General features: G+C 42.4%; 1 protein-coding gene across 1 annotated transcript; it reads right to left on the minus strand.

Moving 5' to 3' along the window:
* Positions 1-560: 560 nt before the first annotated feature.
* Positions 561-26,340, minus strand: LOC306951391 (H(+)/Cl(-) exchange transporter 5; the record flags this gene model as incomplete). The annotated part of the gene is made up of 13 exons (XM_079541880.1): positions 561-651; positions 1,628-1,844; positions 3,311-3,709; positions 4,474-4,660; positions 5,433-5,975; positions 6,845-6,925; positions 8,159-8,365; positions 8,899-9,021; positions 9,583-9,767; positions 11,100-11,199; positions 12,944-13,095; positions 23,782-23,931; positions 26,295-26,340. The coding sequence occupies 13 exons, from the start codon at positions 26,338-26,340 to the stop codon at positions 561-563; spliced, it is 2,481 nt and encodes an 826-aa protein (XP_079398006.1).

Here is a 26,340-nt window from a genome sequence, read left to right on the forward strand (position 1 = left end):
CTTGTATGGGGTTAGTTACAGAGCCACTTATCATTTTATAAGGGTGTTTTTCAGCACTTTTTGTTTGCTTGTGTGTTCTTGTTCTTTCTTTTATTTTACCAGGTTCTTATTTTCACTAAGTAACTAATTGGGAATACACTGCCCCTGAGTTACAACTGTATCGTTCTGCCACCACCTGAATACTGTGTGCAAAATCATCCTCCTTCAAAGTTCCAGAAGGTATAAACCTTGTCTTCCCCTATCCACATTAGTAACAAGAGTTCAAATAAAATAATAAGAAGATATATAATTCTGTAGCATTTTGCTTTTACTCCTTCATGGAATCTTTCCAATGCAACTTCACAAAAGCAATGTAAATAGTCTTTTTTTCTTCTAAAAAGAAGATTATTTTTCCACAGACTACGTAGTGCAATTGGTTATCATGTAGAAAAAAAAAATCTTCAGCTCCATGGAAGGAAATGCTGAAAATAGTTCCAAGGTCTCAATAAAAATAGGAGAGAATATCCAGAATCTTCTATAAAGTATCTTTTGTGTTTAACACAATACCTACTAGTCTGCCTTTAATTGAAGAGTATAGAATCTGGGTCCTGGTTAGCCAGCTGTGCAATGTGCTTTAGTACATCCTTCTTGGTAATGATCCCAAGCAGTTTCCTAAAAAAATGAAAACACATTTTTAATGCATCAGCACCCAAGGAATGTATTCTTGCTCTTGCATAACTTCTCCTACGGCAACTATAACGTATTGCAGTAGCTGAAGCACTTATGTGGATCCAACACTGAAACTTCATGCAAAATATGGTACTCGTCAGCACCAGCAGACACTTTACCAAGACATGCTAATGATTTCTATTAACACCTACCTGCCTCCTCCAAACAGATGGACCTGAACATCTAGGATTGCATTTTAAGTGTTGCTTCTCTCAGCAGCTCAGTTTCCAAAGCATAGTGGTTGGAACAGTCACGATAGGAACTATGACAACTTCTGCTGGGAAGGGTTGCTTAACAATGCTATTTTCTGTCAGAAACTGGAAAGAACGACTGGTCCAACTGCACCACAGCGAGGGACAACAAAGGACAGGGAGAGAACTCCTCTTTACTTCGGCTCTTCAAGGAGCAGATTGCTTGTTTTAATTGTTGGCTCCTATTCCTTCCCACCTCGCCAAGCACACTGCTTCAGAATTGATACCACAGTGATTTCAAGAGATGACGTGATACATCACCAGATTTGTAACAAAAGGCTGAGAGCTTTTCATTAATTTTAGGTATATCAAACCCATCCCCAGCTGTGTCTGACCATTTCACTAGCTCACAGTTACTGTTTCAACTGAAAGAGGTTCAAGGGTTCACAGCTGTTTCTTTCCAGATCGTATTTGCCTAGAGGAATGCTTATCTCTACACACTAGAGGCTTCTGTTTTCTTGAAGAAGAGGTTCTGACTCAGATCTGGAAGTTTAATCATTGAATGGTTTGAGCTGGAAGGGACCTTTAAAGATCATCTAGATCCAAACCCAATGAACTCTTATACTCCTGCATGGAGTTTTCCTGCCAAAGTTGAGCAGAACACCTCAATGACCTTAACTAATCCAGCACAACCCATTGGGACCTCAGGCCCAGGGCTACCTTCTTACCCATTGTGAGTAACGAGGCACTGGCGCAATCCAAGCTTGCGAAATATATCCACAACAATCTCCATAGGTGTTTGGTCTGTCACTGTGAAAGGACTGAGGTCCAGGATGCTCCTGAGTTTCAGCATTGAGGGGGAGCTTGGCGGCAGTGGAGGAGAGTGGTCAGTGAAATAAATAATTGAAGTGCTAACAATTCCATCCTGCTTCTTCCGTGCATTTTCTGAAAGAAGAAATATTTGATTAAATATCATGCCTCTTTTCTAAATTGAAGGGCATACCTTTTTCTCTTTGCCACACTGAGATGGCCTTAGAAGTCCATTTAAGTTACTCAAGACTCATACCTAATGACCCAAGTGGTGACATGATTCCATCTTCCTTTCTATTCTCTAAGGACTTCAAAGCCTCACCATAACGGTAAGCTCAGCACACCACGTTACAGGGCTTTGCTTAATGTCAAGCCTGTGTATTTCAGCATTTTGCTCCAGCCAAAAGGACACAAAGTTTTAGAGACAGCATATTTTCACCTCCAGAAATAGTAACTGCTGCATATGATTTCCATTCAGAGGACATGCACGGTGATAACTGTCGTATAAATGCAAGTCCTGGAGATCTTTAACTCACCAGTTTAAGAGCAGGTAAATAAAGTGATTTGTCCTTTTATCAGTCACTGCTGTGGGTCCCAGCAGGGTAGCTAAAGAAGTATTTTTAAGTGTATAACCTAATGGCTTAGACTCCACACTTCCTAACCAGAGCCAAGAATAGGAAAAAAAGAAAAAAAAAAAGCCATCAACATGGTGTCAAGAACCTGATGCTGCTCAGATATTCACACTAGTGCATTACTGCCTAATGCTGCTACTTGGACAATTTGGATGTCTGCTGTATTGCTGTTTCAATTTGATATTTACATTCCAAGACTCACTGGGCAGGGAATAACTTGGCATCCAAAACACCAGACTTGATATTCAAAGCAGGCTGTCAAAAGCAAAATCCCATTTTCTATGTATCCTGCAGAAAATATTATTTTTAAAGGATTCCCAAGAGACTCAGAATAACACAAACCCACGAATTCATGGCCATACCACAGAATAGCCTGACAAAACAAAGGAGATGTCCATAATTATATGCTACTGCACTTTTTCTGTATTTTATTCCACTTGATCATAAGCATTTGGCCATATATGTATCAGAAGAGCAATACTTGAGTGCTCCAAAATAATGTGCTGTATGTCCTGAGACTGAAAACTTACCTTAGAAGAACACACAAGGTTGAGTCACAGCTGTAGGCAACTTATTACAAGAAGTATTCTACCTCTGCCCTAGCATATAGCCAGCTCAGGAACCAAAACTTCTCACCATCCATACAACAGACATCAAGCTTGTGTTACAACAGTGCATTAAACCACACACTGGAGAACACACCACAGAGCTCAAGACACCTCATGCTTCACAAAGTTTATGAATTCAGCACAGCCATACTAACTGCACTGGTCAAGCCACGCTGTCCTTCACGCTCAATGCACGCAAACCCCACAATGCTGGGAGATGGAGATGCAGGCTCGTGTAAGTACAGCCACCATCACTACTGACTCAAATCTGTGAAGTAAATTAAGAGTTGGTGCTACTTGAAGGCCTCAAACTGCACTCTGCATCATTTATCTGTAGAGCACCTTGCTTCCTTGCACATACCAATTGAAATGATGAGGTCTCTCCTGAGGACAAATCCAACAAGCCTTTGGGACTCCCGTGACACCACCACTGGATAGCCACTGTATGTGGTTTCATTGATTATGGTCTCAATGTCTTCTACTGTCATGCTGTCCTGAGTGATGACAGTCAGAGGAGGATCATTCCTCCGTGGCCTCATTACATCCATTGCAAGTGTCTTGTGTGAGAACTCCTCCTTGGCTTCCAGGAAAGGATAGCCATTGAGGCGTATGTGGGCATCGTAAATGCCCTCCCGCCCAATAGCATCTGCCACCCACTTGCTGGTCATGGCTGCTGCCATCAGAGGAACTATGTATTCCAGTCCACCAGTGAGCTCAAACATAATGACCACTAGTGACACAGTCATTCGGGTCACTCCACCTACAAAAAGAACACAGAAAAACAGAAGACATGAACACAGTTAATGGAGATTTACAGCCAGGAAAGCTGTCCTGACATTTACTACAGCCATCCTCCAAAGATGACGTTAATTTCAACAGGCAACAGGACATACCCCAGTGCCACATGTCCTCTGATTGCACATCATCTGAATTACAGAGCTCTGTGAACAATGTGGTTTATCTGTTCTAAACTTACTTCTTAAGACTATATAATATGTCAAAACATTTCCTAGTGCCAATTTGCTGTTACTTAACATGAAATTTAGCTAGCTGCAAAATAGTCTGGTCATGACATAAAGTGGCCTTACAAATAACAGCCATAAAGAGATTCATGAAATGATCTCTATGACGACCTTTGTGTATAGCTTAAGTAGCATCCTGACATCCTCTGCTTGCTATCATTAATTTTCCTAACAGCAAGGTTTCCCTATATGGAAATCTCAAGCCACTGGCCAGTCTCACTTGTTCTAGCTACATATTCAGGAGATTCCCCACTGAAATTTGTCGTGTCCAATGATATATTGATGCTAGTAAAAGAATGCAAACAGGATGATAAACATATTAGATGCTAGACTATGACGTTCCCTATTCTTGAGATTGAGCCCATTTTTTTGTTTGTTTTTCCTGTTTTCTGTTTTTAAACACAGACTACAAGAACATCATCAGCATTTCACTACTACACATTCAGATAGGCAAGCAAGATTCAAACTTGCACTAGGACTTCAAGAGACATCTCTTGCTTACCTAGACATGCTGCAGCCCCAACCATGGCATACAGGCCAGGAGTGATACAGTCAGCTCCTTGACTGCACCAGCCACTGAAGATGATCCAATCATGATGGTAAAATGCCAACTGCTCCATTGCTACCCCTAACAACCTGCCTGCTATAGCACCAACTGCCATGCTTGGGATGAAGAGACCCGAAGGGACCTATGAAAAAACACATCAGGAAATATGCCATTTCTCAGGGAAAAAGTGTTCAAGGCTAGTGACAGTCAAAAGTTTAAGTCAAGACCGATTTAGAGGTTATACTAAAGTTAAAATTGGTATGGATGCCATGCTCCATCACTTCTGCTTGTCCAGCACCAAAAAAATGGTGAGAGAACGCCTCCTTGTGTCCTTGAACTGAACAAGCAACAGCACTGAGAGTGCCAAATGCTGTCCTTACTGAAACAACATGTGTTCTAAGACCTCTGTAACAGAATTTGGATGTATATCTTTCTGAGCAGGAGAAACAGCCATACATCAGTTTAGTGTGGGCTAAAACACCACCAACACTCCCTTATGCCTTTCCAACTACATGAGTATTTGAGTACTTATTTATGTAATTCACAGGATTTTCCCACTCCGTTGGCTTCATGTCACTTTGCAATTAGGAAAGGAGGGATACAGGAGAAGTATCAAAAAAGGCTTAAGGAGAGACGAGTTAGAAGTATATGGTGTTTGGAACACAGGACTTTCCCATGACCCAGCAGCTTGATCTAGCGGTCACACACAGGATAAAAGGTTTCTATTGCCCTCAGTTACTAACAACAGAATAACTGCAGTCTATCACCCCTCAAAAAGCACAGGTGTTTTTTTCCCCCCTTTTAACAGGGCTCGGGGGGAAAAAAAGTCAATTTACTGGGCAAGTAAAAAAAAACTCTAAGGAGCAGAGTTTCTGCACAGAATGAGAAAAACATCTTTCACAGCTAATTCTCACCTTCATGCCAAAGGTAAAGATTGTGATGAAGACTTTCATTATAAGGGCCAAAGCTAGCTGCCACATGGCTGTGTAAACTCCCGGGCCAGCAGCTCGGTCTGGCAGGTCATCCCCTTTGGTGCTGTTGAAATCATTCACGTACTCGCAGAGCTTGGAAGAGTCCAAAATCCCACAGTCATTGAAGAGTTCAGAGATCAGCTCACTGGTGCTCATTCTGGTGTACTCATTCGGGAAGGCCAGGATGGCTGTGATGGCAGTCACTACAAACACCTCAAGCACAGGATATTTACCAAGCTTGGTTGTCTTGCGTCGCCTGCACCAGGCAATGTTGCTGCGAATGAAGAAAGCTCCCCAGAGCCCACCAAAAATTCCCAAAAGGATGAATGGCACAAGCTCCAGAAGATGCCATGGCATGTGGAACTCCACGTAGAAGAGAACCAGGCGGCTGTTCCCAAAAGGATTGATGGAGCGCAGAGTAAACGCAGCTACCAGAGCAGCAAAGAAGGAGCGCCACAGTGTCTTGAGAGGAAAATAGTAACTGACCTAAAAAGGAAAACAAAGCAGATTCTGCCACTTGACAGGACACTGATTGTTGCCCCGTAACAAAACCACTATTGCATGAACTACAAAGCAAGGACTGAGACTGGTGTTCACTGGATACATACCCTCTACTTCAGCTGAGCACCCCAGATTTGATTTTGAGCTCCTTTCTACACAGATCACAACAACCAGGATGTACCTTGGTTTGCACACATTTTCAGTGTAGCAAAGGCTCTCTATGATCCCTTAAGCAGAGACAACTTATACAGATAAGCTATAAGCTGAATTTGGAGGAGTATTTGTCTTGCATGCTTGCAAGGTCCAGAAATGCTAAGCAATTGTGTTTGCCATAGCAGCTACCACAACTATTGCTCAGCTGAGCAAAGCCATCCCATTCTTTCTCTTAGTTAAACCCTGAAGACAGAAGTGATTATGTATTTCATGTCTGAATCAAAAGAATACAAATCAAAACTTCATTGGTAAGAAAAGCAGTTTGATGAGCAAGATAAGTTTGTTGTGAGGCAGCCTGTGACAGAGCTGACAACAGAATATGGACATACAGAAAACACGAGAGGCTGTAGCTGCGAGCAGTGTTGGTGAGCATGGACAGGTTGGGGAAATCTAGCAGGTTTACTGCAAAGCTAGAGAAATACATAATCCAAAATAAGGTTCTCCAGCACCCATAAGAATTACCTGAATCCCCAGTAAAGTTTAGGTTGATTGGCAGACTTAAAATATACCACAAGTCAGTATTCAACAGGGTTTCCTTTCCACACCCAAGTAGTTATGAATGGACTGTATTTTCAAACCAGCAGGGTCAGTTCTTGCAATAAAACGGCTCGTGAAGAGCTAATAGAAAATGCTGATGTTACCTCTTCCAGACTAAAGAGCACTCCTCCAATCGGTGCACCAAAAGCTACAGACACACCAGCAGCTGCAGCTGCTGATAAAACCTGTGAGGAAAAACTCAAGTCAGTCACACATTTTCAATTTCCCCATCAAAAACTTTCCACTTTTCTGTTAGATGTCTTTACTTAAGGAAAAAAAAGGTACAAATAAATCTGCAATCACTACAGAGTAAGTTTGTCTGATCTGTTTTAAAGACAAGAGGGAAAAAATGGAGTGAGCTAACTCCTGTAATTCCTAAGTAGCTAAAACAAAACCAGAAACAATTAGCATTTAAGCAATTCAACTCCTAAATCAGCGGAACCAACATCAATTGCAATTACCATATTCTGTTTCACCTGATTTCACACTGATTTCACCTCACATAAAGCTTTAGTTAAACAAAACTAATATTTTTATGTTCTCCTTATACCTCTGATAGAGTCAACAGTTCTTCCCAAATTAGTGCTGTCCACAGATTTTCTTAGTGCATCTTCATATCCTGCACCCATGTCACTGATGAAAACATTGAAGAGCCTTGGCCTGCAAAGCCCCACTAATGACAGCCACCAGCCTGCTCTAATTCCATTAACTATGACCCCTTCATCCTGACTTCTCAGTCAATTGTTCACCCATCACATTATGTTTTTGTTGAGCTGTATGCTGTATATTTAGTCCAGAAGGACACTGTGAGAAACAGTATGAAAAGTTTTGCTGAAACCCAGAAGTATGACATCAGTTGGCTTCCCTTGGTCAACTAGATGGGTAACCTTGCCCTAGAAGGACAATAAGTCTGTTAACCAGTGACTGCATTATCTTTTAGTTGGTTTTTTTTTTTCCTTTAACTCATACAACAATTTTCTCCATTATTTTGCCAGGCACCAAAGTGAAACTGACAGATCTTCAATTAGCAGTGTCATCTTTGTTGCCCTTCTTGAAAACTGGGAAAACATTTGCAACCTCCAGTCAACTGACACTTTTCCACAATCCCAAGATGACTGGAAAGTAATTGAGAGTCTTACAGTGAATATCAACCAGCATTTTGAGTACAGGCTGATAAACCCCATCAGTCCCCATAGACTTATATGCATCCAGCTGCAACACCAAATTCACTAAAGCTCAGAGCTGGCTGGAATTTATCATGACTGCAGTCACAGTCATCCAACTGAGAGCTCCAGTGGTCCCAAAGCCCATCATCAGCATTGAAGACAGAGGCAATGAAAGCATTAAACATTTCTGCTGTGTCTACATCCCTACTACAGTCTCACCCTTCCTGATGAAATATCACTGCACCACTTTACCTCTCTTCGCTTCGCTTCGTTCTTCCTGTATTTGGTGAAGAGATGGCACAGGATGTTTCCACAGCAGCAGGCAACGTGCACCAGGGGGCCCTCTTTTCCCAGGCTCAGGCCAGAGGACACCGCCAACACTAAGGTAATGGTTTTGATGATCAGCGTCCACTTGCCCAGGTAGCCTCTAATGATGAAACCACTTAAGATAGTTTTGATCTGGAAGTCAAGCACACAGAGCTCTACAGGCTTTCATTCAAGCCCTGGTCAGAGCTCCCAGTTTGATAGGCAGCGCCAGTCCTGCCTTAGCTTTCCACTACAGTTATCAGAGTCCCTCCCTCCCCAGCTATCAAAGGTAGCACAGTCAGTAAAAATGCAACGACAGAAATAGCCCTTCAGCCTTTCCTTCAGGGCTGCTTTTCCTAGCAAAAAATAACTGGATGCTGCTTTTCTGTCTTCCACAAACAGCACACTTTCGTTTGTACCTTCTGTAGTAAGTTTTGGCATTTACTTTCAGTAAATTGATTTCATTTTTTAAAGAGATCATATGGAGACTTAGAACCAGACATGTTTCAGTAACAAAGTTTGGAAAAAAAAACATATATACTAGAAACATATGGTGACTTGATGTAAGTACAGTTACATAGCAGGCAAATGTAATCTTTCAATTATCCCACCTTAAAAACAAACAAAAATCCAACACATCAAACACATACCAAAAAAAAAAACCCCACACCTTCACTCTCACTCACCTCTGGGATTCCTGAGCCACAGGCATAAGGAGCAAAGCCTTTCACAAGTAACACAGCAAGAAGGGAGAATAACAGAGCCCAGATAACATACATGAAGTAGTTGAGAATATATGCAAAAGCTCCCTGAAATGCAGAGAAAGTTAACCAAATTCAATTAAGCTTTCATCAAACCAGGGCTCTGAAGCAAGCACACAGAAATAGCAGGTAACCTCAAATACAGTTATCATCAGATCAAAACGAATTGCAGTAAGCCTGCAGTTTCAAGGACAAGTTGCATATGCTGAGTTAGAGGACTGGGAGCCTACCATATTTCCAAAAGCCATTATATGAAATGGCAAACAAGGTACACAAACACTCCCAGTCAAGATGGCTTGCTCTACTTGATAGTGCTGCTAGTAACACAAGATTTGAGTTTGTCTGGCAGTCCTTTAAAATGGTCATGGGAAAAATATCCTCCAAGCAGCAAGTTTCAAACAACTAAAGCAGTGCACTTGTCAATGTGTCAATGTTTTGACGCCCCAATGAGGACAACATGTAACCTGCTTACTGAAAAACCCCAAAATTCAAAGTTAAACCAGTGAAAAACCTAATTGCACTTCTAGAACATATATACAGAACACACCAAGACAACGCAGGCTGGAAATGGAATATTCAGCACTGAAAGTATTTCTAGGCACACATTACCTCTCCATGGCCAATAATAAGCTGCGACCAGCTCATCCACTCAGGGCACTTGTCTCTGTCTGTAAAGGTTGTGTTGGACTTCCAGCAGCAGTGCTCGTGGTTAAACCAGAAGCCTGCTAAACACACTCCTTCTTTCAAGTCTGTCATCCAGTGGGCAGAAATGTCTATTAGACCTGCTAAGGAACCTAGTTTAGAAAAAATGAAAATTTAATAGTAAGCATATGATGCAGACTCAGATATCTGAAAGTCTCTGTTTTGTTTTACTCTGTCTCTATTTTGACTTACCTACCATTAAATAGAGCAGCACTGTTATTTTTGCCTACAATTATCTTTTATTCTATTATTACTCTTTACAGAGCTAAAGGAAGGATTTGCTTAAGTCTACACTGAAAAGAAGGTCACACAACGAAGCACAGTTAACAACATTTCCAAGGTTAACCATACTTGCAGTAAAAATCATTCTAAGTTGCGCTAGAAACTAATCATTCTCAATTACATGGAATTATATATAGCATGAAAATCAGTTGGAGGAATTGGTCCTATCATGTTCCTGGAGAACATAAAACATGTCACTGGTCTCCAGCACAAGAGCTGGGATCCACAAGTTATAGTAACAGTGCTAAGGCTGGACAAGGAATAACTGAATTTGAAGAGAACATTTCCAATCCCAATTAAAAACAAAAAAAGAGTCAGTAAGGAAAGTAATTTTTATTTTATAAGAGGAAGCTTCAAGTAATTTTCTGTTTTCCTATTAAGAATAACTCCTACAGCATCCCCAAGGCAAAAAGCGTCATCATCTCAGTTCTTAGGTAAAATGCCACATCAACACAGAGGCCAGGAATACAGACCTCTGATCTGTAGCAGTAAATCCTAATATAGGCTCCAGAGATAACATTTGGCATATCTTCCAGTTAATGAAAAACTCGCCAGCAGCTTTTCTATGTAAATATTAACAGAAGATTTAATATCATCCCTCATGTTGAAGGTTTAGCTGCCTTCTACCAAGACCTGCATCCAGCTGATCTATATCTTTTACTCTTGGGTTCAAAGTTTCCTTCTGAACTAATTTAAAGAGTTCGGTCAGTCAACTGCTGAAAAAACCTGACTTCGCAAGAAACATCTCTCACCCTTTATTCTCATGAAGAGTGAGGAGGACAAAAAAGAATCTTGTTAGCATTCCTTGGCATCAGCCCCTCCAGTGTTAATAAAAAGCATTCCAAGATTATTTACATCCTAACACTTCCCTCTGATCCAGCCTATTTCAGAGCGATGTACCAGCAGCAAACGAAGAACAGTGTCCAGGACAGCTTTCAGTCTGAGTTTTGTTATCTTGGCGTTTACACAAATAGGACCTCAGAGCATTTAGAAATAATTCTCCTTAAATCACAAAGCAGTAGCAGAGAGACAAGCATCAGTGCAGTCCCTCAGCCCTTGTTTCTGGGACAAATTTTCCTGTTCTAATAATATATCAGAGTTGATGCAAGGAATCGATGTTTAAAATTAAGGTTTGTTCTTACCTGCCAGCAACCCAATGAACAGCATCAACAACCAGCCAGAAAAGGCATCGCTCACACTGTGTATCAGGGCCCACGTTGACTCTTTACTTTTGCTGGTAATCTAGAAAAAAAGGTTATCAAATAAGAAAAAACCAATCAATTGAGACACTGGTCTATTTTGGTGTAAGCTCTCTGAGATGCACATGGTGACACTGTTAGTGAGAGCATCCCTGTAGCAGTATCAAGTTGCTACTAGCTTGATGCCACAGGCAAATCAGAATGCTTATGGGGCCCCCCGAGCACTTTGCCCCCAGCAACTTCTCTGTGCTGCCTTGTGGTATTGATACCACACCAACTGAGAAAGCAGTTGTGACCAACTTTTTCATGGTTTCCAGCTGCTCCCTCAATATCTGTAAGGAGTAGTAGAATTATCTATTTGCAGGCTGAAAACCAACGGAGTTTGGAAATGACTTATGAGCTCTAGAAGAAAAAAGCATTGATTGCACTTGAAAGCTGGACTTGGAGCTGTCCTCAGACCCCAGATACCGCAGTACAGCGAGTTCCTCGGAGGCTCTGGCTGGGTCTGCCTGCAATAGACAAGGATGGCTGCAGCCTGCCAGCCCTGTCAGTCTGACTGTGCCTGACAGCAGCACAAAGAGGCAAGCAACAGCTACTGTGTGCCCGCTGCCCCAGCTCCTTTCACAACACGAGCATTCCAGTACACCATCATTATTCCCAGATGAAAAGGCACATTGAGGAAAACAACAAGTCCTCACTAAAATGAGAAAGAATCCTTTCTTTCTCAATGATTTTCCTTCTTTTTTTTCCCCTCTACATTTTGTCTTTCAAATGCTACACTGTTCATCACCACCACAGCTACTGAATGAAAGTGAGGACTTAAGTAGTAGACAAAACTACTGCCCTGATAAAGGTTTTTATTTGACCAATGTACATCTCTTTGGCCAGCAGTATTTTCTAGCTTTACCCAATTTCAATTTCTTAAAATTTTCCTATCTACATGTCTTTCTGTAAATAGGAAATAGATTGTCCTGTTACAAACTCACATTCATTGTTTTTGCATATGTCTCCGTGTGCGTACGTGTGAAAAAATGTTGGGGTTTGTACTCAGAATGCATAGAAAGGAACATTTGGGGGGGTGAGTGGCAACAACTGGGCATGGAGCCTCTTAGTTGGGCGTGTACTTGCACAAGTGATGACATTACATTGTATTCCCACACACAGAGCAGCAAGGATTGAGTTCAGCTTGTGTACTGTTCTTACTTAAATCACAAGTTGCTTTGTAAGGCTCAAAAATAAAACGTTACAGAATATTCTGGCAAGTAAATAGACAACTTTAGTTCAGTCAACACTCCAAGAACTCCACTAGCAAGAGCTTCTCATGAACCAAGAGCATGTTGGGGACACTGGTACTTTATTTAAAACATCCCTTGCTTTCTAAGCAGATCCCTTTAACTGCTGACAGCACTGAAGTCCCAGAAGCAGAATTTGTTCCAGCTTTTTCAACCATGCAGCAAAATTTCAGTAAGAAAATCATTCAGAAGAGTATCCCATTTCTTTATCAACAGCACTGTGTATAGCAGGATCATAGGTGCTTATGTTCTTCCATATAATCCACGTAAAAGTAATATAATTCTTCCAAATAATGCATACACCTTCCATAAGTACAACTACAGGCTTTGCTATGCTTCAGAATTGGGCAAATTTGATATGGTGTAAGGAAACTCCCACCCTAGATATTTCTCTTGCAAATGGCTCCCTAGTAACATCATCAGAACTAAGATTAGTTCCAGGCAAGTCAATTCTTCGGCCTCAAGTGCTGAGGAGGAGGAGTAAAACAATATTACCTCTCTGTGCCTGTCCCGGTCCCTGGACTTCTCTCGCACCCAATCTATAGTGTTAAAATCTTCATAGGTCCCCACACCAGGAAGTGGTTCCTCCAGAAAATCCATCATTTTGCTTGCACCGTTCATCCCTCCTCCATTATATGAGGTAAAGCCTGGTGGGAAAGTAAGGGGAAAAAATTGAGCATTTTTTAGTTTTCCCTCTTTTCAGGAAAAACTTTAAAAAAAAAAAAACTTCATCAAAATACTGAGCGAGGTCAAACTATAGAAAGTTGGAGGAACTAATCAGTTTATCAGCTCTTCCATTAGCTAAATGCTACCAATTAAGAATTCCAGGGATAACCACCCAACATTTGTACACACTTCCCCAGCTCCAGCATTTCACATGGAGAAGGGCTCTTTCCTGGAAACATCTGCTGAGGAAGCACTAAAGTAAACTAGCATCTAGATTTAACTTTTCCGTAAATCCAGGGTATATCATGGCTGTATTTTGTCACCTGAGGAAAGTGAGAGGAGAAACTGAGTATTTAAAACCTCCAGCAGAACTGAAGGGAACCCTGGATGATCCAGAGCAAGACTAAAGTAGCAATCAAACCAGGACTACGAATGGGAGTGGGGAGAAGCAAATGGCCATCTGCCTCCCAGACATCACTGGAGTAGTGCCCACAAAGCAGAGAGAAAGCAACTAAAGCTTGAGAAGAGCCGTGCCTTCCTTCCTGTATTACCTCAGGAGTTTGCAGTCTCTCTTCAGGTCCAGTGAACCCTGTCAATGACAAATCACTTGACCTTCTGTCTCCTCTGCTCCAGCCCATGGAAGATGATGTTGAATTGGGATGTTCCCAAACTTTTGGTGACAAGACAGTCTCTGCTCAGTTGGGAGTGCAGACCAAGAGATTGAGGAGGGCAATGTAAGCATAATGTGGAAAGCTAATCACTTGTGTTGTGAGAAAGGTTGACCTAGTTCTCCTGAAGGCATGCAAAAACTGTGCAGAGTATATCACTGCTTCAAAGCAAAACCTCCTAAGCGTCATTCCCCCAGTTCCAACATCCTCTGCCATGGAAAAAAAAAATTAGTCCTGGACCTCATCACAAAAAAGGAGGTTCAGCCCAATGGACTAGGGTTGCCTTTGTTTCCAGAAGCCAGGCCCCTGCCTCCTTTCCAGCCCATCCCTCTGTTGAGTGCTTCCTCCTCCCTAAGGCATCATATGCACGGGCCAATGACCACCCACACCACAGGCCTCTAGGAGCTTTCCTCTCATGTACAGCAGCTAGAAGCAAGTGTCAGCAAGCTGAGCAGCAGCCCCTGGACCACCACTATGACCTCCATCACAGATCACTCCCTGATGTTCTTGGTAGAGGTGGTCAACCAGTGCCATTTAACAGGCTCTACTGGCCAAATCAAAAGGACATTTCAGTCAGTGGGAACAGAGACCTTCAGTTGAAACAGGTAATGAAGAATGCCTATTAAGTCAGATACAGGACCAATTTCATTGCCATGCAAGGTTGTGGATGACAGAAGAGCTCTGTCATGCTAAAAGCTGCAAGGATACACGAGCACACTTGATCACAGCAAGACAGGCCTGCGGCAAGGGTGATGGCAGAAGAGGGAGGAGGTGAACTGTCCAAGAGCATTGGGGTCAGGGGAGTAAGGAGAGAACAAATCTTGCCCAGCATCCTGTCTTCCCCATTGCCCTGCCAAAGAAAAATGCGACTGAGCAGAAAAGCAGCAGAACAAGAGCTGCCCTTAGAGCTTCTCAGCAGAAGCCCTAGACCCCAGTGGGTTTCACTGCCCTGGAAAATGCAGTTAAAATTCTTTCACCTGGAAACATTCACACATTTATTCCTGATTTCACTTGCTCCTAAAACAAAATATTGACATCCTCCTAAAGAAACTTTAGAAACTCTATTAACGTCACACTTAGTGCTTGTTCCTTTAAAACTGTGTTTCTTAAAGCCCTATTCAAGCAGTTTGAAGGTGATGAAATGCATAGGGCAAGTGGGGAAAACTAAACAAAAGCCTTTCAAGCTTTACCTAAGGAAATCAAAGAGTCTTCTCAACAGATTAACCAATAAGGAACAAGTCCTTTTATGCAATTCAGTCCAAGCTCCATTCCTTTGCTTGTACAAGTACTGAGGCCTTTGCTCCAAGTCAATACCTACAAAATCCTTCGGTAATTTTACTTCATATAATTTTCTTGAAGCCATCAGATACTGAAAGGGCAAGAAACATTGGAGATGAAAAGTGCTCTGCAGTACTTTTTCCACTGTACAAAACTGTCCACAGAAGATACAAACAATGCTACTCCACACACCAAATACTAATTTTGACACTCCCTTAAGAACCCTTTCATGCTACTTCCATTCCCAAGGCCTCTCTATATGGCTCTAACAGTCCTCCTGAGACCTCCTAAGCTTTACTGTAGCCTGCTGCAGTGCCATTTGCTTTTTCATTTTTAAAAGCTAAAACCACAGTAAAAGAAAATCACCATTTCAAAAGTATGCAAACCAGAAAGGGCAGCTTAGAACTGAGAGCTGACAAATCCCTTCTTTGCACGACTTCAGCTCTTCTGATCAGCAGCCTTCACTCATTGACAGTTATGATTCAAACCATGCTCAAGTGAAGAATGCCTTTCGTTATAAGAAAATTAAAGACAGAGCAGTACATTTTTTACATTGAGCCCAGATGATGACGAACACACAATCAGGAGATATCTGTTACACACTAAGTTGCAGAGGCATCTTTGGCATGCTTGGTCACCACTCTTTCCCTTGATATCTTTACAGATCATAAGCCAGCAGGAACACCCCACTACCTTCTATTCACAGCCCGTCCCAAAGCAAAGCCTCTTCCATTCAGTTTAAGACATGGCAGAGAAAGGACGCACCAGCTGAATGGGAACTAGAGCAGAATGCATCTGACAACCTCTCCTTTTGCACCTGTGACCCACCTCTGTCCTCTGTGCACAGGAAGACAACACACCAGTGACACCCAGCCACTGCACTCCACTCCTGGAGGGACACAGAGCAACGTACCACGCACAAACCTCAGTTCTGAAAACTTTTTAAAAATAGGTTTGTACAACATGCTGCTGTTCAGGAAATAAGAGAAGGGTGCTGCCAGCCAGATAATGTGCACATTGAGCAACCTCAGTAAGTGCTTGCCAGCCAGCAGCAAACCAAAGGCAGTTCAGATAAGCTATGAGAAGGCAGAAACATACTGAGGTCCTCAATAGCCCACTTCTCATCTGAACTGGAAATCCCTGCCTTAAATAACAAATCATTCACTTGGCAGTCCAGAGCACACCAAGTGCCACTTAAGCCCTCTGTGTTCTGCAGAGCAAGCAGTGGCTCACACAGTCCTAGTAAAGCAGTCAGGCATGTTCTAGTCCACAATGCATGTTCCTTCTCTTTCAATACACTGCTACAAAAAGAGCTTTCAAGGGCATACACATGCAGACCTTGGGTAGAGAAGCTAGTTTTTCAGACTTGCACAGGTGAGCAAATCTAGTAGAAGTTCTATAGCTCTGTAAGGCACTGAAGGTTTACAGTTCAGAGGAATATAATAACTAAAAAAGCTAAAATTAAAACTGGGTCAAGATTTAAAGGCAGTGGAGAATAAGTGTTAAAATTCCCATATAAAAGGATAATGCTTAGTATTTCATTCACTGTATTTAGATTACAGACACCACCATGCAGAAGATGTCATTGGGTGGGGAGAACTTGAAATTACTGCTCTCTACCTTGTCATCTAAAAGCAAGAGAGGTGAAAAACAGACGACTACAATGCCTTTCCAAGCCCGCTTCCCAGATTTGCATAGCAGCCTCTTAACAGAGAAAACGCCTCAGGAAAAGATCAGTCACACAGCATACTTGAAAAGCACCACAAAATAACCTACTTCAGAAAGAACAGAGAAAAAAAGCCTTCCTACTTCATTTGGGATAAATATATACACACACATATACACACATACATACGTGTGTATATCTATCTATCTATATATATGATACAGATATATATGTATAGAAAGTGAAGTTCTCAGAGATCTTCCCAATCAGTGGAGTTCACAGACCGCAAATACAGCCTACCCAACTTGCACTGTAAAGAAAATGGGATATTTGTCAAATGCTTTGAGGAAGTACTCTGTCTTCAACATTTTTGCAGTCAGCTGGACATCTTGGACATACGCAAACTGGTGTCAACGTTTTCAAAGACTTCCTCATTCAAGTATGCCCACTGGAGATCTTAAATACTATTCAACTATCCAACAAATCTGACAGACCAAACCCTCCTCAACAACTCATGAAAGTAACACATTTAAACAATCTTCTGAATCTTCTGAACTCAAATCCTCTGTGTCTTCTGAACAGTAGACAACCAGGTTCACCATGTCCAGCAGATACCTGCAACTCATCTGCCCGTTTACCTACGTAAACCCATATGGGTGAGTTGCTTCTATGGGGCATCGACACAGTCAACAACAGCTCACATAAATCTCAATTCACAGAAATATTAAGGTTGGAAAAGACCACTAGGATCATCTATTCCAGTCATCGACCCATCACCACCACGCCACTACGTCCCTAAACTGACGCAATGACTGTGGCTCTAGCAGAACTTCAGTGAGAGTAGGGCAGGTTTTGTCCAACACATCAGCTCAATGCTAACAGCCATCCACAAGCATGTTAGTACTTCAAAGACCACTCCACATCTACATGAGCCACTCTATGGTGTATTCTCCGTGTCCTCACCACCTTGCTCACCTTTGTCCAGCTCCCACTTAAAGGACCATCTTTTACATTTACAGCAGACTTTGAACATCAGCTCTATGACAACAGCTACTTATCTGGAAAAGTGAACTATTATGGTAGTTTGAAACTGATGGCAACTGATGCTACTTTGAGAAGCATTTTGTACAAAAAGATGACACTGGCATCAAACTCTACTCGCTCTTCTGAAATAACTGCAAATAATAATAACTGGATATATATATCATAAATAACTGAAAGAGCTACCACAGAGCAACACAGCAAGACCTCAAAGGCAAAAAGCCAGCAAACAGCACTGGCCAGCAAGCAAAAGGGGCTGCAGTAACCAAATCCTCAAGGTTTACCTGCTATTCCAGACCAGAAGACTCACAGGCATCAGAATATATAGTACCGCCAATACCACATTCAGCAACTGCTCTGGGAATCTCTATGAAGAGGGTTTCATACTACAAAATCAGGGCCCCAAAGTATTTGAGCAATACATGGGAATTTCACAGCTGTGCAAGAGGGTAAGCTGCCCATTTGACGAAAGATAATGAGAAAATGTCCTTGTATTTCTTCCCAAGTATAATAACTGAACTATAAAATGGCTGACAGCCATAAATATTTATCAAGATCATATTTCCTGCCTCAGCTCACTGCAAATGAAGAATCCTACGGAATCCATATAGGAATAAAGGACAGAAATATGCTCAGTAATGCCTCGTCAAAACAAAATGAAGATGATCCTGCAGCTCTCCACAGTTCCGAATACATCTTTAAATCAGTACTTAATACCCACATTAATACCCACAGACAGTAAGTTAAAATGCACCCATCATTTTTTTCAAACACTTTTTTTTTTTTTTTTTTTTTTTTAAGCTTTTTGATCATCTCTTCTTTCCCAAACGGGTTAATGCTCCATTTTTTTTTTTTATATTCTTCCTGGCTTAAAAAAAAAAAAAAAAGAAAAAAAAAAAAAAAGAAAAAAAAAGAAAAAGGCAGAGCTTGTTGAAGTTACAGACATCTGTCATTTGCAGTACAGGAACCCCAGAGGATTTATTAATCAGCAGGCCAGTACAGCAAGACAGCAGCGCCAGCACCTGGGAGAGGGGGACTCCCTCCCTCCACACTGCTTCTCCTGCTGCTGCAAATCTGGAAAGAGAGAGGATTTTACAAACAAGAGGAAGACCTGCAGTAAGAAATCATCGCATGGCACAAAGCCCACAGACCACCCTGGCCGCTCACCCTCCGTAACCAGCCTTTCATCCAAGGAAGAGGAACGAGAACAGCCCCAGAGCCACGACCAGCAGCCTGCTGCTTGCCGCCTGCAACGTGCATCTTCAGACGGCTGCGTCCCCCCGCTCAGGTTCTCCGCAAGCGGTCTCCTCACCCTCACTTAGGCGCTCCTTTTCCTGCAGAAGCTCCTTCGAAAGCCCATCGCACAGCAGCGGGAGTCAAAAGAAAACGGGAGCTGCTCGTTCTAGGGCAGCGCTCGCTGCATATCCTTTCCCTTTGGATTCAGGTGAAGACCAACCCTGGGCGCGCTGGGCTCTCCTGCACTCTGAGCATGTCGTCAGCAGCGACAGTCACATGAGCCCTCCACCTCCTGCAAGGGGCAGGAGCAGAGAGGCACGGGGAGCAAGGGCAAAGGGAGCCGGCTGCCTGCACCGAGCGCAGCTCCTGACCCGCAGTGCCAGGGCCTCAGCCCGAGGCAGGCGCAGCTCCTCAGGCAGCGCTCAGGACGTTTTCCTGGCAGAGCGCGTTTCCCAGCGCTGAAACGCGCCCGGTTGCCGTGCTGCAGGCGCGGCACACAGATGGCTGAAGCTGACTGCGCACGGGCTTTAAGATGGAGAATAACTTGCTTCTAATGCTATGTGCTTACAGAAGCACTGGAAGTTAAACAGGTTTAAAGCTGTACAATGAGAACTTCGGGGTCTCCTTCACGCATTTAGCAATGCAGATTCCTGACAGCAGTGAGTCAGCCATCGACTGACTGCAAAAGCCTTTCTTTTCCCACGTGGGTGACATCTCACTTGCTAACTGGCTGGTGGCAATGCTTTCTGCTTACTGCCTCCCAGAAGGCAGGCAATGAATTTATCTGTTGCCCTCAAGTAATATGCCAGTGTGCTTTTCACAACCCCTCCAGGGCCTCATTAGCACCCTTTATCTTGCCACTCTATGCACATAAGAGCTCAAAGGGGTAACTGATTACGTTCTTCTGGTTCCAGCTTCCCAATGGTAGCTTGTCTTTTGTATCTGTATCTCACAAGTTTGAAACATTACACCTTAGCAAAGGTTGACTGGTCCTGTCCTTGTGCTGGCTGGCAGCTCAGCAGGGCATTCTGCTGCTCTGGAAACCGTACCTGTCTAATGCGGAGGTCAAGGATGGATGCATCTGAAGAAAGTGTGCCCAAGTGACAAAAGCACTGCCAGCTGAGGCAACACCGGCAGCAACAAGAGGACTTCCAGGTTTGAATGGCTGACAATATCACCTACACCAGATGTAGTCAGGGTTATCGTTTCAACTGTTCTTCTCACATACCTGTGTACTAGCTTATCACCCTGTTACACCTTAGATAGCATGTTGTTTGCTGCTATTCTATTTCTCAATTCTTTCCTTTAGAGCTCAAAAGAAAAACAGCAAGCCTCCTTAAATCCTACAACAAAATAAAACGTTCAAAAGGATGGAAAGTCTTTTAAGTTTTCCTTCAAAAGAAATGAGGAACACAAATCTGCTTTCATCATACTACATTTTAAAGTACGTCCAGAAGCCACTGTGATATTCCAGCGTTACACCTGGTTCCTGCACACCCAGGGGCTGCCTTCCCACTGCAATCAGCTGAGGAAGAGTCATTTAAGAAAAGCACAAAATAAGATGGCATCATTGCCAAACTTAAACTCCCAACCAGAACTGCTACTCAGAGGGAATAATTTGTATCTTAAACAGTTTTGAAAAGGACTATCAAGGTAATGCAGTACAACTTACCTTGATAACAAACAACAGACAGCAATATCTAAGTAAGAAGGCAAATTATTTGCAAAGATATCTGTTCCAATAGTGCTTCTATTAAGGAACCTGGCTTTGTAAATCTTTTATTTCTTTTGAAATGGAAGAGGACCACAGACACAATAATCTAACTGACAATGTATTTGGGGATCCATGAAGCTTTTTTACAGAACCTTCTTCAGAGGGTCTTAAATTAAGCTCTCTAGGAACAACAGGGAAAGTTCTCTCATGGAAGAGCAACTGGCTGAAGACATAGTATCTTAAAGGCTAAATTCATTGGTTTCCAAACAGAAGGAAAGCAACAGTGGAATCCCACTCATTCCTGTTTGCATTGGAGTATGCAATAGATTTGTAAGTCATCCAAGAAAGTAGTGGCAACCAGCACCTTCTCAGCTGGCTTTGAAGAGCTATGGCTGGATTACTGTCAACAACGCAAGGCATGGGCTGGAGGGATATGAGAAGACAACTGCAAATGATGTGAAGCTCCAAGTTGGTATGTCTGAAGAATTCAAGCGTCTGTGGATAATTCTCTGCCTCAGTACTCAACAACAATCAATCAACAAGGAAATAGCTTTTTATAAATTCCATAAAATAAAAAATAGAAAAAGATTTGCTGCTGTAGAAATGCATCTTGAATACCCTGTGTAATGGTATTAGAAGTATAGGAAAGAAGAAGCAAGCAGGATTCTGGTTTTAAACAGCTTCACTAAAAAAAGCCCCCAACCACACGTCAGATAGCAAACACAGCACACCAGACACATCCCAACTAGGCACGTGCAGAAGATTACCATAAGACAAACATCACTTAGCACATATCCAGCCACAGTAGAGCTTGTGCCACTGCTCCACCTGCATGACAGGCTGCACACCTGACACACTGCTGTCAGCAACCATGTTCTGAATTCAGTAGGGGAAATTCTGTAGAGAGAACTGAAATCAATGTTTAGGGAAAACTATTTCCCCTTTTAAATTTCCCCTTTTCCTCCAGTTTCAAAACCCACAAAGAGCTATGCTTCCTGCAAACAGAAAGAGCTCCTTTTGCTGAAACTGCTTCTCTCCACAACCAAGTTTACTAAAGTGATCAGGGGCAGACAAACAGCTGTTCTGCTGCCACACCACAGTCTCCTTCAGCACTGTCCTCACCAGCTTTATTCCGGCTTGCACATTTCAGCAGGGCAGACCTCACCACTGCAAGGACCAAAGACAGCCGTGCTCAAACAGATTTCACTGATTGCTGACACCAAGTTTGTTTTTTTTTTTGATAGAAGCAATTGCAGCCTTCAAATCCACTGAGCAGAGATGGACAAAACCTTGTTTAAATAAGGAGGGAAACAACTGAGTGCTGTTTTGGGAAAATAGCAAAACATTTGCATAAACTATGTTATCTATCACTGTTTCGAAAGTAAGAATAGAACAACAATTTCCTTGCAAGAAGTTAGAGAAAGAATTTAACCCATTCTCTAAATATGAAACATAATTCCTTAACTTCAGACATCTGATATCCAAAAAAACTATGGAAAAAGCAGTTTGCAAGAGCAGGTAATAAAACCATGAACTCACAATTCCATTAACAGCATGTACAAAGCAATTATTTCCTACGTATCTAATTTTGCATTAACTAACATGTGGCTGGACTTTCTTCTGAACAAGTTATTATGAGTTTTAGATGAGGTGAAGTGAACTCCCAAGGATGTTCATTTATAAAACTGATGCCCATCACTACGTCAGGTTGGAATAAGGACAGTGCCTAATATCTGTAACAGAGCTCATCTGTCAGGACTAGCCATTGTCCCTTCCATTAGCTGCAGTCAGCATAACTCACAAAACAGCATATGTCTTGTACACATTCCCTTCACACACAAAGAAGCACTTATCACTCAGAGCTGATGCAAGCACAACAATAACACACTAATTGTTCCCATGCTTGAGCCTTAAAATGATAAAAGGGACCAACTACAAACTCCTTACAGTATCTCCAGGGAAGAGTGGGTTCAGCTACTGGCAGGTGACAAGCATTTGAGGAAGTCTGTCTTCATTTGCACTACCTTAGGGCAGATCACGCATGCAAGGAGTAAAACAGAAGGATTACTTTTTAATTTTTGCCCTAGGATAAATAGGAACAGGGAAAGAAGATGATAAAAGGTTTATGGGAAGTCATGGAGACTTGCAATCTGCTGTTCAAATTCAATACTTTTGCTGTGAAACAAACTTATGATTAGAAAAATTTGACTTTGTCTTCTTTGAGTTATTTAGTTCAGTGATACACTGCAGATTAGTATCTCCCCTCCTGATTTCACAAATCCAGACTCTGATTAGATAGAAGTAGCAACAGATCTTTCCCAACAAGTGGTGATAAAGCTGTTCATGCTGCTCAGCATCAGACCCCCTTCCTCTGTTGAAGATTTTCCTATCCACAGCAGCAAGGCCAAGGACAATCTTTAAAATTATAGGCAAGGAAAAAAGGAAGCAGAAAGGGCAGTCTGTTCATATCACAAACTCCTCTCAGTCCTTTCACATCTACAATAAAGATACTTCCCCCATAGCATGGCCAGCTCTTCCCTACAACAGCTACTTCTGGAAATTCCAGAAAGGACTACTCAAACATAAAAAACAAAGTGGTAAGACAGGATATGCTGCATTTAATATGAAGATGATCACGTAGATGGTTAACAGAGCAGTTTTCTTCCCTGCCACATTACTGTATGCCAGTACTGAAGCAACTCACATGCTGGAAAAAAAACATGCAGTGCCTCTCCATTACACTGAAGTCATTCACATGCTTCTTGCAATTGCCATTTATTTTAAGGTTATTTTTTACTTTGCAGACAACACACTTCCCATCAACCACTGTTAAAAAAGCAACACTGGAAGCCAAGTGTAACACATGAACAATTGTTTGGCCATTCTGCAAAAGACTATTCACAGTTATAACGCAATGCAGAATACTGCAAACTGTGCTGGTGCCAGGAAAGGCTTGTCTTTCACACTAAGCAGAGACCACAGAGATCCACAGAGAAAATACTAACAAGGAGTCCTACCAAAAGACAATATAAAAAAAAAAAAGAGGATAGATGCACGGTATTACCTGCCATCTCTCTGTCGAGTGGTGGATCGTCATCTGCCATAGAGAAGTCCAGAGATGCTCCTACTATTTCTAGCATATCTTCATCACTAGTGCTGCTTTGGAAACTCCCTCGTCGATAGCCTTTCTGATCCATGGCCAGAGCTTCCAAACCTGCAAGCAAATGGAAAGGTTTAAGAGTAGAAATGTTTTTAGAGTAGGATGTGAAGACATTTTAGAAAAAAACTGGGCAAATGTCCACTGGACATTTTGTCCCAAAAAAACAGGAGGCAGCATTGCTCTTCCCATCAGAGGGGAAGACATACAGCAGTATTAGGACACTTGTGGTCTTGAAAGGTAACATGTTCAGAAAACTTTACACACCCATTTGCATACCCCCAATACCAAAGGCAGCCCTTGTACTGCAACCACGCCTGCCTCCCAGACAGCCTGTGCAAGCACACCAACTCCCCATCTTTGAAAGATGGCAGCACACATGATAGACCTAACATACAGGAGGAAAGGATCCAAAACAGAGCCATAGTGACTTTTTTTCCTCTATTTCATTTTCCACTGTACCCTTGTATTTATTGCTAAACTGATGTGCAAAATCCCCATCAGAGGACAGGACCTCACCAACACAGCCGTGTGACACTGCGCAGACTTGCCAAGCTCACTTGCCTCCTGCAGTCACTTCTCCCTCCTTCTTTGAGGTGTACACAAATTATCAAAACAGCTCAAGTGAATAATGATTTTTAGTTACCTGAACACAAAACTTCAAAATTCCATTCACTGATGGAAGCGTGCTACTAAACTTCATAAACATTCTTGATCAAGTGTCCTTAACCCACTGCCTGACCTGGCCCTCTCAAGAAGATGCTGGCAGTAGGCTACAACACAAAACCTGTCTTCTGCCCAGAGAAGTATGGGTGCCCCATACCTGGAAGTGCTTAAGGCCAGGCTGGATGGGGCCCTGGGCAGCCTGACCTGGTGCATGATTTAGTCAGGCTGGAACCCTTCCCAGAGATGGGGGTTGAAGCTAGACGACCTTTGAGGTCCCTTCCAAAACAAGCCATTTTGTGATTCTGCAACTGCCTAGGATGGCAGGGAAACGGTGAGAGCACAAGAAGATCTAAGCATTTAATAATAGCATAAGTTGGGAGAAAAAAGATATAATCAGGACTCAGCCTCAAAAATAGCCCATGGAACACAAAAATAGAAAGCTTTGCATCCCAATGAAATGATAGGCCGTGTTCACTTTTCTCTTGTATACACGAGAGAATTAGAGAGGAACCAAATATGCAGCTCAGCCTTAATTCAGGAAGGGAAAAAAGCAGCATGTGCAAACAGTCTGAATTACACAGTCTGCAAAAAGCACTTCCTATTAACAAAAAAGCACCACTCCAAAAAAACGTTGGCACTGCACAGCAAAGTGATACACTGAGCTCTTTACTGAGCCTTACGCTGTAGAAAACAGTGTTGCTTAACTTTTAAGCCCTGTTTATTCACTAAACTGGTGCAGAACACACCAGTAAAGAAAGTGCTGAGCACTTGCTGCTGGGAACTTGTTGTCCAGGAAGGCACATGAGCTGCTGGACTCTGCTCTGCCAGAACCGATGCTTTTAACACATTCCAAAAGCACAAAGGCAAACCAGGTTAAAACTCAATCAGTATGCACACAAAACTAATGGTGCTTTTTTTTTTTTTTTTTTTTTTTTTTTTTGAGCTCAAAGCTATTATTTGCCAGCTAATAATAAAATCAGGTTTCACTGAATGCTGTGCTGTCCCTCAGCTAATCTGCTCCCAGGAAGCACAGCTGCCTGCAGCAGAGGGGACAGGGCCAGCAAGACTCACCCCAGCAGAGAGCTAAGAAACTGTGCTTGTGCATCACAGGGCTAGCACACACCAGAACAGCCTAACAGGTATCTTCCAGTAAGACTGCATGTAAGCTTATGTGTGAACGAGGGTTAAAAGAGGTCTGCGTTCATATATTTCCTCTGCACTGAAAGCATGAATTCCCAGCCCTGCTAAAGCTGCCTCCCTTAGCAGACAAGAGGCACACAGCTGCCAGCACACACTGCCTGTTCCAAAGGGAGGAAACTGGAGCAGTGTCAGCTCCTGCTCTCTCCTCTTTATCCCTAACTTTGCTCTCACTCACAACAAAACCAAAAAGCAAACCAGTCTCCAGTGCTGGCAGATACTGGGTAAACATCTAGCATCTATACAGCTGGAAAAGGACACAGAAGATAATTCAATGACCCACTTCTTTCACAAGTCCTAAATTCTAAATCTTGAGAGATACAGCTTTAAACCACTTTTTTTTTTTTTTTAAACAATAATATCCCTTCTATGAGCAAGCAATACTTTGCCATGCTAAATCACACACACAAAAACACAGCGACTGCTCTCATGCTTATCTCATGATTAATGTATCACAATACTTAGACAGCTGCTGCTTTTTTCCTATCAGACCACGCAGCAGGGCGCTGGCATGGTTTGCACACTCTCCAGGACCCTCCCATTGCAATCATACATACCAAAGGGCTGCGGGCACTCCCAGCGCTCCAGTGGGTACCAAGCCAT

Source organism: Tetrao urogallus (genome assembly GCF_951394365.1).
Source record: "Tetrao urogallus genome assembly, chromosome: 13".
NCBI classification, from domain to species: domain Eukaryota; kingdom Metazoa; phylum Chordata; class Aves; order Galliformes; family Phasianidae; genus Tetrao; species Tetrao urogallus.